The 12811-nt window shown below is 38.8% G+C and overlaps 1 protein-coding gene across 1 annotated transcript in view; it reads right to left on the bottom strand.

Moving 5' to 3' along the window:
• Positions 1-4300: 4300 nt before the first annotated feature.
• Positions 4301-12811, bottom strand: part of LOC137332231 (uncharacterized) — a 32930-nt gene continuing 24419 nt past the window's right edge. The window contains exons 5-7 of the mRNA XM_067995926.1: positions 4904-4992; positions 4770-4830; positions 4301-4590 (exon numbers count right to left, since the gene is read on the bottom strand). Of these exons, the coding sequence (XP_067852027.1) occupies positions 4534-4590; positions 4770-4830; positions 4904-4992 (207 nt within the window). The 3' untranslated portion in view covers positions 4301-4533. The remainder of the gene's footprint in view (positions 4591-4769; positions 4831-4903; positions 4993-12811) is intronic.

Below are 12811 nucleotides of genomic sequence, written 5' to 3'. Positions count from 1 at the left end.
AATTAGAAACTGAATTTCCAGGGAAAGGAAAATGGGCACAGATTTCCTTCCAAGATTTTAATGGAAATTTATACTCAGCTTGGACTTGACCTGGTCTTGTAAGAATTCTTTCAATTGGCTAAACTGAAGGAACTTATACTGGAAGGTAGGGATAGACTAGATGCACTGATGATATTGTGAAATCAATCAAGGATTTATTATCAGGGAAAGTACCTGAGGGTAACTTCCCTGTAGTTAAAACTCCTGAGTAAAGAATGGTCTCTAGAAAGATAGAGGTGTCCATCAAAGCCTTTTTAAAGAGTTGGGTACAGCAAACAAATCAAGTACTGTAAAAACATGTCCTCTATACACTCCAAAGAAATTGGCCCAATACTTTCCCTAATATTAGTTGAAATATGCTGGCTAAACTGCATGCCTATCATTGGAAAAGAGCTATCAGTCCATGCTTGTCAAATGAACATTTCAAGTAGATAATTTAGGGATACTGAATTGTATGGAGTGGAGTACAAGAGTGCTTTCGTGATTAGGTCCATACTTTGCATGGGACTCCTGTGGCAGAAATTCAATTGATTTCTTAACAGTTCAACTTGCTCTGGGCACCTGTCAGCAATGTCTATTGACCTCTTCCTCCTTACCTTAAAGTTTTAGCTCAGACAATCCAGAAATATCTTGCAATCTACCAGGAATGATGATTGGTGCTGCTGTTGGCCTGCTCAATAGCTCCTTTGGTTTTGACTTCAACTTCCTCATTCTTACTAAGTGCTTTGTGATCTTCCAACCCTACAGTTCTCCCAATTCAATTCATATCACCGGACCCTCAACTCAGAGACACAGAATTGAGTACATCTGGTGCTCAATGGGCCCAATTATCCACTGCCAGATCTAGTTGGACGACTTTAAGCAATAGCACATCTCTTTCTATCCAACCAAATCCTCCTATTATTCCAGGAGGATAAGGATAATCCCAAGATCCTCTTCTCCTTTAGAATAAAGGAGGGAAGAATAAGCAAATAAAAGCACTTGCATGTCGCACATATTGGAAATCGACCATGGGAGACTGCAATAAATAGATATAGACACACACATACATATAAACACTATGTAAATTATCAGGTTTTTCTGTATATTAAATAACTAAGAAGAGATTTTAGGAAGAGAATAAACAAAATCTCTAGTATTGCAACCCTCTTCTGAAGTGGTAGGAAAATAGTATTACAAATATTTTCAGCCTGTATCTTTCAGGATCATTGATATATGTATTATTTTTACCTCATGTCAGTTTAATATTGGTTCAATAAATTTGCTGTATTACAACAATGGGCAAGTTGCTGTCAGATTTAGGCTGCTGCAGGAACACGCCAAGCTTCAGAACTCTAGACTACCCATCAACAATGCCACAGATCCACTGACATACCTTTACAATTACACAGGTTTGAATAAAAGGAACACAAGCAGCATTTCCCCTTTCCAACAATATCTCATCATGCAGTGCTACCATCAACAATTTCATCCTGTGTATCTTTCTTTAAAAAAAAACTGGCTCCATTTCTTTATTTTGTTTTGTTTACTTCTAGTCTGAAAGATTGTTTCCTTTGATATTTAGTATTTAATTACATTTCTTTCTAACAGTAAACCCATTTCTTGTGCTCAATGAGAGATTACTGGTCTTTATTTGAATTTTCTTCTTACAGCTCATCTCCTAAGCGTTCCTACAATACGGAATTGAAATAACTTCTTGCTGTTTTCTTGACCATAACCCACTACTTTTTTTTGAACTAAAAAAAAGGAATCCTATTCCTCAAGGCAGTGATGGAAAGATTTCCTCACAGTACTATCTTCCATTGGAGAATTGTTTAACTGCCAACAGGCCACTCATTTTTATGACACTAGGAACTTGTACTACTGCTTCTAACAAGATGATATGAAAAAAAGATGGGTCTCTGAAAAGGAATAAACGCTCAGACAATTAAAAAAAAAAGCTATCATTCATAGAGAATAAAATCTTCTGGGCTGGAACCTTGTATATTCAGGTTTTTTTTAATTTGCACCTAGTAGCTGCATTCTATTAATTAGAAATCTAACCAGTTCATCCTTTTATATCTTTTGTGCTTATTTTTGCTGTTGCTGCCTGGTGTGCTTCGTAATGAGGTGAAGAATGTAATTCCTAACCTCATTGTTTCAGACAATATTTAAGTATACATTACAATAGCGTTTGTAATCTTTCTCTCGGTGCATGCTTTTTTGAGACATGTCAAAGAGAAAAATAGACGATGCAAGTTGACGAGGCTAGATATTCTATTTCATGCTTCTCTGTGTATGCATTTTACAGATCTAACAGGTTGACATGACGCAATAAACACAGAACTTCCTTAAAATAACTTTCCAAGATGTTGGGTATTACACTGCTATGCAAAAAATTGATTAAAAATGCAGTTTGGAATTCTGATAGCTACAGCATAATGTATGAAGATGAAAACTGAATCAAACTCAGAACCTGAAATGACACAAAGTGAGTTAATTACACAGCTCGTTGTAGAAAAAATTCAATTACTGGTTACTTTTTCAATCATTACATTATGAAAAGGAAGTATGCAGCTCAATCACGTCTCTTACAGAAGGCTTGATTATGTAAATAAAACTCATGTTAAATTATTTCCAAATAGGTGACCATTTCTGTTCATGCATGGCCATATCTGGGCAAAGCAGGCAGGAAACATAGGACAGTGCTGCTAAAAAGTTATCCTTATGTTGGATTTGAGAGAGCAGCCCTCAAGAGTCACTTGTGGGAACTGTAGCCCTTGGACAAAGTTTGTGCCCGCATCTTTAATTCTCTTCCCATCTACTCCATATCTGCCAGGAATCAGTGAAACTTCCTTTAGCTTTCCCAGTGACTTAAGGAACACTAAGCGGACTACAAATGAAAATGATGTATTATGCCATGAAGTGGGCAAAAGAGGAAAAAAAGATGACCTTTATAAGTGATCAATGCGCCTTCAAGCACCATCTCTGTGCTCAGAGCAACATGAACTGTTCGGAGTCTCAAAAACAGCTAAGATGGGCTGAAAGAATTGAATTTGTTCTCATCAGGGAAGAAGCCTGAAAAAAAGTGTTACGTCTTTAATATTCAAAAATGCTACAAAGGGCCAGATCTTGCTGGAAAAGTAACGACGTATTAACGAAGCACCCCGTTATTAATACGCAAATCAGCCAACCAGTTCAGGGGATTAAGACAAACGCCGAGTTGAGAATCTCCAGAACTTGCTGGCCTTTACACCACTCTGCCTTTTGCTTCGCACAAACGGCATTGCGGCTTTAGCGTCCCCGTTACTTTTAAGAACTTGCTGGATTTGCACATTAATTGTCGGTTATGCTTGCTGCAGAAAGTTAGGGCTGGTACTTAATATTGTAAGTACCTTTTTAATGACATGATCATCGTTAATGCAATGCCAATCAACCGCTCCGGCCCAGAATGGGAACAATTTAAACTGTTAATCATTCCTGCATGTAGTAAATTGTTGTTAGAGATTTTGAAAATGTCAAATTTTTTTTCCACTTTTCCTTTGTCTTTTTTCCTCGCTCAATCCAATTTTTCTTTCTCTCTCTCTTTCTGTACCTGATTTAACTAATGCACCCACTCTAATTCACCCTCCTTCTCTGCAGTTCCTGTTTCTTTCTCGATCCTTAAATCTCACTGGTTAAGGAGATGCTGGTCCTGCCGTTCACTAACATCCCAGATGCACCGTCGCCCTCGCCATGCTGTGATCAGCTCACTGCCAGCAAGTTATGGTGCAAAATATTTGAGCTGAAGGGTGCAAAAAAAGTCTAACTAATGGCACGGGCTACGAGATGCCCTGCTCCAGCAAGATCCGGCCCATTATGTTAGCTTATTCTCCTGAAGTTTCAACCTGCTTGCCTTTGGGAGCCAGGAGTTTTATTGTTTTGGAAGCTTTACCTGTGATTATTTAACTCCTTTTGGAGATTAAATAAGTTAGGAAGAATTCATGAAAATGCACATTTTATTTATTCCGTTGGCTCAATGATATTTTAATATTTTAGACTTCTATCCACATTTCCATAGTCCTCAATTTTGCATAGGAACAATTTACACACTTGGGTTCAGATACTGTATGCCTTTTTTTTAAAGCTACATAAACCTAAAGTCCCATACTATTTCAAGTTCAATAATTTGAATGACTAGTTGTCTATAAATAACCACTTAAATCAGATAAAATGTATTTATCATCTCTCTATGTAAAGATTACAATGATTATTATATCTGAAAGTAAAGAATGAAGCAAGGAAAATTTTAAAGTTTTATTGACATGATTGATCATAATAGGATTTATTTTCTGAATTTGCAAAAGTCAACGATAGTATAAAGCAGGTTTTCTAGCTTCACACTCAGTATTTTTTTGCTAATATTAACGAACACATGATCAATAAATGTAATCATTTAAAACACAATGTGTTGTGCATCTAGCTCTAGAAGATTTTGGTATTTCAGCAAAGGTAGTAAGGCATTTTAGCAATCATTCAGAAGTCAGGACCATTCTTCTTAAGCTGTTTATAATCAGTGTTGACTGCAATAAACTGTCAAAATAAGAATAAAACAATCAGCAGGCATGTTCCTCAATCATTTCACAATTCATTAAGTTATGACTATTGCTTTATCATTAAGTTTTCTTAAATGCATGAGGGGAAGTAAATTTGCTTCCAACAATACAACTGCAAGTAAATGTTTTCAACAAATTCTCTCTCCACCAAGTTACCTTGTACTGGCGATTAGGACCATATTTATTCCATGGCTCAGGGTTGTTCTTTTTGTCCCAGCTGAAGAAAAAAAATGAAAATATTTACAAAAAAATATAAAAGAAACTAACATAAGCTATATTATTCTACATACCAGACATCAGGGTTGAACACTGCCATACGTGACATGTAAAGTCCTGCACCAGTAGCTCCAAGCCCAATGAAGAAGAATAGAGGGATCAACTAAAGTAAAATAGATGGATAGATGTTACTTTCTCTCTCAGATAAAGTGGAATAAAATTGTTTAAAAACAATTCTTTAAACAAACAATACTGTTAACTATTAAAGCAGTCCCATCATTAATACAATTGCAGTAAATATTTTAATTTAATTGTTGATTGCTGATGGGAAACACAGACTAGAAAGAATTACAATTTTTGCAATGGTTAGGCAGCCTTGCATATGAATTCAGATTCCCTTAATTTACTAGGCTCGGTAACTCCTCCAGGCTGGCTTCCCCAATGATTTCACCATTGTTCACTGCATAACCCTTTTCTCCCTAAAATATTTTTTGCAACGTTTACACTCTCCTGGACACTGAACTTATTGGGGAAAAGGGGAAAAAAGAGGGGCATTTGTAATTTGTGGCAAACTGTCGGTGGTTCCAGAAATGTAGCTATGCTCTTCAGTTGAAGCTATATACTCTAATCCCATTTCCCTGCCCTTTTCCTATATTGTTTTTCAAATATTACCTAATTCCCTTTTAAATGATATTGCTTCAATAGCCACTTGTAGTAAAACATTCACCCTCTATTGAATTTTTTTTTCTAACTTCTTCCTTCGTTCTTCTAATAATAATTTGGAATCTATACTCTCTAGTTGCTAATTTGCTAACTAGTGGAAACAATTTATTTACCCTTCCACAATTTTGAAAACCTCCAACAGATCCCCCAATCTTCTCTGTTCCAGTGAAAAAGCCCCAATTTTTCAAGCCTTTCTTCACAACTGTAATCTCTCATTCCTAGTATTGTTCTAGTAAACCTTTACTGTACCTGTTCCTTGGCACTAATATTGTTGCTACAATGAAACACCATAAAACTGTACACGATGCTCCAACTGTGATCTAACCAATGTCTTGTACAAATTCAACATCACTTTCTTGCTTTTATATTTAATGACCCTGTAGATAAAACCTGCAGACGCAAACCTTTAAAGATCTATGTATCTGCATCCCTAGATCTTTCTGTTCCTCTTCTCCGTTAAGTATCTTACCATTTAGGATACACTTCATTTCATTGTTCTTTTCCCCCCCAAATGTACTACTTCACATTTCTTTACACTGAATTACATCTGCCACCTATCTGCCTACTCTGATAACCTGTCTGTCTTCCTGAAATCACCTGCATTCTTCTTCACAGTTGTCCATGCCCTCTAATTTAGTATCATTAGCAAACTTTGATATAATTCCTCTTGTGTCCGTGTTCAAATCACTTAAATAGAGGAGGTCCTCGCACAAATTCTGGGGCACACCACAACTCGTGTCTATTTGGACTTCCAGAAGGCATCTGACAAGGTTCGGCACAAAAGATTATTAGCAAAAATGAAAGCGCACAGAATCAGAGGTAACCTCGTGACCTGGGCCAGTAATTGGCTGGAACGTAGGAGACAGAGAGTAGGGATAAAGGGAACATTCACTGATTGGCAGCATGTGACAAGTGGTGTTCCCCAGGGATCGATACTGGGGCATCAGCTATTCATCAGATATATATATTAATGACTTGGATGAAGAAAAAGTCATATTTTTTTGCACATGATACTCAGTTAGGAGGTATAGTAAGTTGTGTGGATGCGAGCAGGAAGTTACAAAGGACACAAACAGACTAAGTGAGTGGGCAAAACCAAGGCAGATGGAGTTTACTGTGAGAAAATGTGAGGTCATCCAATTTGGATTTGAGAAAGACGAATCAGAATATTTTCTTAATGGTGAGAGACTAGGAGCTGTGGAGGAGGAAAGGGATTTAGATGTCCATGTACACAAATCACTAAAAGCTAGTGCACAGGTACAAAAAGTAATCAAAAAGGCTAATGGAATGTTGGCCTTTATCTCAAGGGAATGGAATTCAAAAGTGAGGAAGCGATGCTTCAGCAGCTGAGCCTTGGTCAGACCCTATCTGCAGTACTCCGTTCAGTTTTAGGCACCGAACCACAGGAAAGATATACGGGCCTTGGCAAATAAAGGGCAGATTCACCAGAATATCGGAGCTGAAAGCGTTAAATTAAGAGGACAGAATGCATAAATTTGGCTTGTATTTCTTTGAGGTTTGAAGGATGACGAGTGATCTAATTGAGGTGTTTAAAATGACAAGGGGATTCGATAAGATAAATAAATTTCCTCTGGTAGGGGAATACAGAATAAAAAGGCAGAATCTTAAAATGAGAGTTAGGCCATTTAGGAGTGAATTAAGGAAGCATTTTTTCACACAAATGGTAGTGGAAATCTGGTACACTCTCCCCCGGAAGGCTGTGGATGCTGGGTCAATTGAAATTTTCAAGACTGAGATCGCTAGATTTTTGTTGGGCAAGGATATCAAGGGATATGGAGTAAAAGCAGGTAAATGGAGTTGAGGTAGAGACCAGACATGATCTAACTGAATGATGGAACAGGCTCGAGAGGCAGAATGGCCTACTCTTGTTCCTATGTTATAACTTTTAGATCTGCCTTAGGTATTTTCTCAGGTACACCAGCGCTGGTCACTCCTTCAAGCCTCTTACATTCATAAGTGTGCCCATCCTACGCAATATCTAATATCTTACACAATATCTAATTACATGATAGTGGAATAGAGTAGTGTAACAATAGAACCCTCTTGTAATCTGAACTAGGTATCATATGTGCCCTCATGTGTGCTTCTCCAGTCTTTCAAATAGTGAAGTGAGAAACACTTTAGTGGGATGAGGCCTGATGCAAATCATTAAGCTGATTTATTTTACAGACACTAAATGAACATCTAGTCAAAGCAAATACCACTTCCTTCACTCAATCTCAGTTCTCCCTCAAAAAATGAGCCCTGTCCCTCACATGGGATGACTTCCTTATTTTGGCCTTAATTTTCTTTCTAGAAAAATTCTAACTGCAAAAACTGACGACCTACATTTTAGCCTTCAGCTCTGTGCCCTAGGCCTATACCTTAGTCACTTGTGTAAAACCTAACTGCGTGCCCAAGTGTCTCTTTTTTCCTATACTCTTCACAGAAAGTGGAATGGTAGGCTATCCTCCTCCTTCCCTATTCAGGGAATTGCCAGTAGACCTGTCAACCAAACAGACTATCCCCTCTCCTAAGAATGTATTCTCAGCAGACACTGGTCTCACATGAATAGAACTATCCCCACCATAATAGATGTGGTTGTTTTATTTTTTTTTAAATTGTTAGGCCAGGGACGAGATAACAAATTTCCCTGGTCATTGTAAACTATAATGATAGATGGCTCATTAACACAACAAACCTCAGGCTGCAGTATTTTTTTAAAAATCACTGCGCAAATTCACTTTGTTTTACAATACAATTAACATAACTTATTCTCAAATCCTCTCCGTGAAGGGAGAAATTAAAGTGTGACTGAAAGCTAGGTGAAAGAGATGAGTCTTGAGTTGTTTTTTTTTTAAAAAGGTGAAGAGGCAGAGAGGTTTAGGTAGGGAATTTAAAAAAAACAGTAGGATTGAGGCAGCTGAATGCTCTGCCACCAATGGTGGGATGAAACGGATGGGGAAAATGCACAAAAAGCCAGAATCAAAGGAATAGAGGTTTAAGAGGCTGGAGAAAAATGCAAAGATGTGAGGCAAAGCCATGGAGAGATTTATAACAAGGATGAGGATTGTAAATGTGATACTTTGGTGAACTGAGAACCAGCGTAGGTCAGTGAGGATGGGAGTGATGGGTGAGCAAGACAGGACACGTGCAGCTGAGTTTTGGACAAGTTGGAGTTTATCGAAGGTATTGGATGGGAGGCCAGCAAAAAGAGTGTTGCAATGTATAATCAAATAATGTGCTAAGGATACATTTGTAACTTCTTTTAAAATAATGTATTGCAATTAATGATATCTGCACTTGCATGGAAATAAAATGCATTGTATTTTACAAAAATGGCTTCTGCTATCTTTCTCAGTGGTTCAGTGTGTAAATGCATCATGATTGTGGAATGTAACTCATTACCACCATTTGATACGCTCCATATAAACCTTTTTGATGTTAGCTTTAGCACAGTACAGTATCTGAAAGTATTCTGGTTGCTACTACAACATATTAATACTGCCATTATGTGTCTATTTGAACAGCCCTTTACTGCAATTTGCATTTATATAAGAACATAAGAAATAGGAGCAGGAGTAGGCCAATCGGCCCTTCGAGCCTGCTCCGCCATTCAATAAGATCATGGCTGATCTGATCCTAACCTCAAATCTAAATTCATGTCCAATTTCCTGCCCGCTCCCCGTAACCCCTAATTCCCTTTACTTCTAGGAAACTGTCTATTTCTGTTTTAAATTTATTCAATGATGTAGCTTCCACAGCTTCCTGGGGCAGCAAATTCCACAGACCTACCACCCTCTGAGTGAAGAAGTTTCCCCTCATCTCAGTTTTGAAGGAGCAGCCCCTTATTCTAAGATTATGCCCCCTCGTTCTAGTTTCACCCATCCTTGGGAACATCCTCACCGCATCCACCCGATCAAGCCCCTTCACAATCTTATATGTTTCAATAAGATCGCCTCTCATTCTTCTGAACTCCAATGAGTAGAGTCCCAATCGACTCAACCTCTCCTCATATGTCCACCCCCTCATCCCCGGGATTAACCGAGTGAACCTTCTTTGTACTGCCTCGAGAGCAAGTATGTCTTTTCTTAAGTATGGAGACCAAAACTGTATGCAGTATTCCAGGTGCGGTCTCACCAATACCTTATATAACTGCAGCAATACCTCCCTGTTTTTATATTCTATCCCCCTAGCAATAAACGCCAACATTCCGTTGGCCTTCTTGATCACCTGCTGCACCTGCAGACTAACCTTTTGATTTTCTTGCACTAGGACCCCCAGATCCCTTTGTACTGCAGTACTTTCCAGTCTCTTGCCATCAAGATAATAACTTGCTCTCTGGTTTTTCCTGCCAAAGTACATAACCTCACATTTTCCAATATTTTATTGCATCTGCCAAATCTCCACCCACTCACCCAGCCTGTCTATATCCCCTTGTAGGTTTTTTATGTCCTCCTCACTCTCTACTTTCCCTCCCATCTTTGTATCATCTGCAAACTTTGATATGTTACACTCGGTCCCCTCCGCCAAATCGTTAATATAGATTGTAAAAAGTTGGGGACCCAGCACCGACCCCTGCGGAACACCACTGGCTACAGGTTGCCAGTCCGAGAATGAACCATTTATCCCAACTCTCTGCTTCCTGTTAGATAACCAATCCTCCACCCATGCCAGAATATTATCCCCAATCCAGTGATTCTTTATCTTCAGCAATAATCTTTTATGTGGCACCTTGTTGAATGCCTTCTGGAAGTCTATATACACTACGTCCACTGGTTCCCCTTTATCCACCCTGTACGTTATGTCCTCAAAGAACTCAAGCAAATTTGTCAGACATGACTTCCCCTTCGTAAAGCCATGCTGACTTTGTCCTATTAAATTATGTTTATCCAAATGTTCTGCTACTGTCTCCTTAATAATAGACTCCAAAATTTTACCCACCACAGATGTTAGGCTAACTGGTCTATAATTTCCAGCCTTCTGCCTACTACCCTTTTTAAATAAGGGTGTTACATTAGCAGTTTTCCAATCTGCCGGGACCTTTGCCGAGTCCAGAGAATTTTGGACCTATAGCACCTATAACATATTAGAAGGGGTGACCAAAAGCTTGTTCACAAGTTGGGTTTTAAGGAAAGTTTTAAAAGAGGAGAGGGTGGAAAAGTTTAGAAGGGAAAATTCAGACAGTGAAGTTAGGTGGCTGAAGGAACAGCTGCCAATGGTGGGGTGAAGGGGGAATGCATAGAGATCAGACTCAGAGGAATTGAGGCAGCTGAATGCTCTGCCACCAATTGTGGGACGAAAGGGATGGGGAAAATGACAAGGGAGTGGAGTTTGTAGCGGAGGCTAAAGATGATAACTTTGATCTTCCCAAAGATTACCTGCAGCAAGTTAAGAATCTTCCAAAGCTGGATGTTAGACAAACAGTCTGACAGCACAGAGGCAATGGAGAGGTCAAGAGAGGTGGTGGAGAGTTAGAACTGGGTGCCATCGACGTTCATTTGGAAGCTGACCCCATCTCTGCAGATGTTGTTACCAAGGAGTGGAATGCAGATGAGAAAGAGGCGGGGGCCATGGATGGCTCTTTGGGGATTTCCAGGAAGTATCGCTGCAGGGGTGGGAAGAGAAGCCATTGCTGCAGATGTTCTGGCTACAATCAGATAGGCAAGAGTGAAATCAAGCAAGAGCAGTCCCAGAGTTGGACAACAAAGGAGGATGGTGTGATCGAATATGGCTGCAGAGTTTAAGAGATAATACACCACATGATTACATCATGTGACAGGATGGTGCATTTTCAGTATTATGATTAAAAACAATTAAGTCATGTGACAGGCATTTTACTGGGATTGCAGAACACAAAGCCACCAATAATTCAACACCAATAACACGCAGATGAGAATGACTGGTGCAAAACTTGTGTAGGTAAGTGGGTGGGGAGGGGAGAGTAAGAATTGTTGGGGTACTAATTTGTCACTTCAATAACCCTGACTAAGACATTACTGTACTCTTCTCTGACAGTCCCTAAATTCAATAAGATTCTGCTTCATACATTTTCAATCATCTTACCTGGTCATAAAAATTACATTCAATGTTCAAAACAAAAATCGGGATAAAAGCTATTTATTTCAAGGCCTCTTGCATTTACTCACCGTAATATACCAGCAATAAAAGAGATTCAAGAAAGGTGTAAACAAATTTCCCTGCACTCCTTCCTAAAAAATAGTATAATAGATTCTGCTGTTATACCTTTATAAAACACTGGTTAGGCCCCAGCTAGAGTATCATGGCACCACACTTTAAGAACAATGTCAAGGCCTTAGAAAGGATGCAGAGGAAATTTACTAGAATGGTACCAGGGCTGCAGGACTTCAGTTGCGTGGAGAGACTGGAGAAACTGGGGTTCTCCTTAGAGCAGAGAAGGTTAAGGGGAGATTTGATAGAGGTGTTCAAAATCATGAAGGGTTTTGACAGATTAAATAAGGAGAAACTGTTTCCAGTGGCAGAAGGGTTGGTAACCAGAGGACACAAGATTTAAGGTGATTGGCAAAAGAACCAGAGGCAACATGAGGAAAAAAAAAATTACGCAGCGAGGTGTTATAATCTGAATGCACTGCCTGAAAGGGTGGTGGAAGCAGATTCAATAACTTTCAAAAGGGAATTGGATAAATACTTGAAGGGGAAAAAAACTGCAGGGCTGTGGGGAAAGAGCAGAGGTGTAGGACTAATTGAATAGCTTTTTCAACTAGCTGGCACAGACACGATGGGCCGAATGGCTTCCTTCTGTGCTGTATCATTCTAGGATTCCATGAAGTGCAAGTAAGTTTAATCGATAAGTCATAATGAGAGGGCCAACATTATTCTTGAATTGCACCTTTTAACTCCCAGAACTTCATATTTCCCTCCAATGTTACATGTATACCCAGCTCCTAATCAAATAGAATGTACTGCACACAAAACTTGGGCAAGTGAAATTTTGCCCATGAGCAAAAGTGAAAAGAAGAATTTATTTATGAATGTTGACAATACAGTTAAAGTATCATGTCAATGTATAGCTGTTATCATCAAGGCTAATCAAGTGTTGGGATGCACTCAAGACAAGTTACTTTAACCATGTACAGATCATTTTACAGATGCATAAGAAGATTGTGTGCAATTTTAGGCATCCTACCTTTAAAAGGACATAGATGGATTGGACAGACTCCAAAGAGAGACAAGGATGACTTTAAAATCCACATTTTAAGTTTTAAGTTATGAAGATA

Source organism: Heptranchias perlo, chromosome 2 (assembly GCF_035084215.1).
Source record: "Heptranchias perlo isolate sHepPer1 chromosome 2, sHepPer1.hap1, whole genome shotgun sequence".
In the NCBI taxonomy this organism is placed as follows: domain Eukaryota; kingdom Metazoa; phylum Chordata; class Chondrichthyes; order Hexanchiformes; family Hexanchidae; genus Heptranchias; species Heptranchias perlo.
The sequence above is the reverse complement of the archived record's forward strand: the minus strand, read 5'-3'. Positions and strand labels throughout refer to the sequence as shown.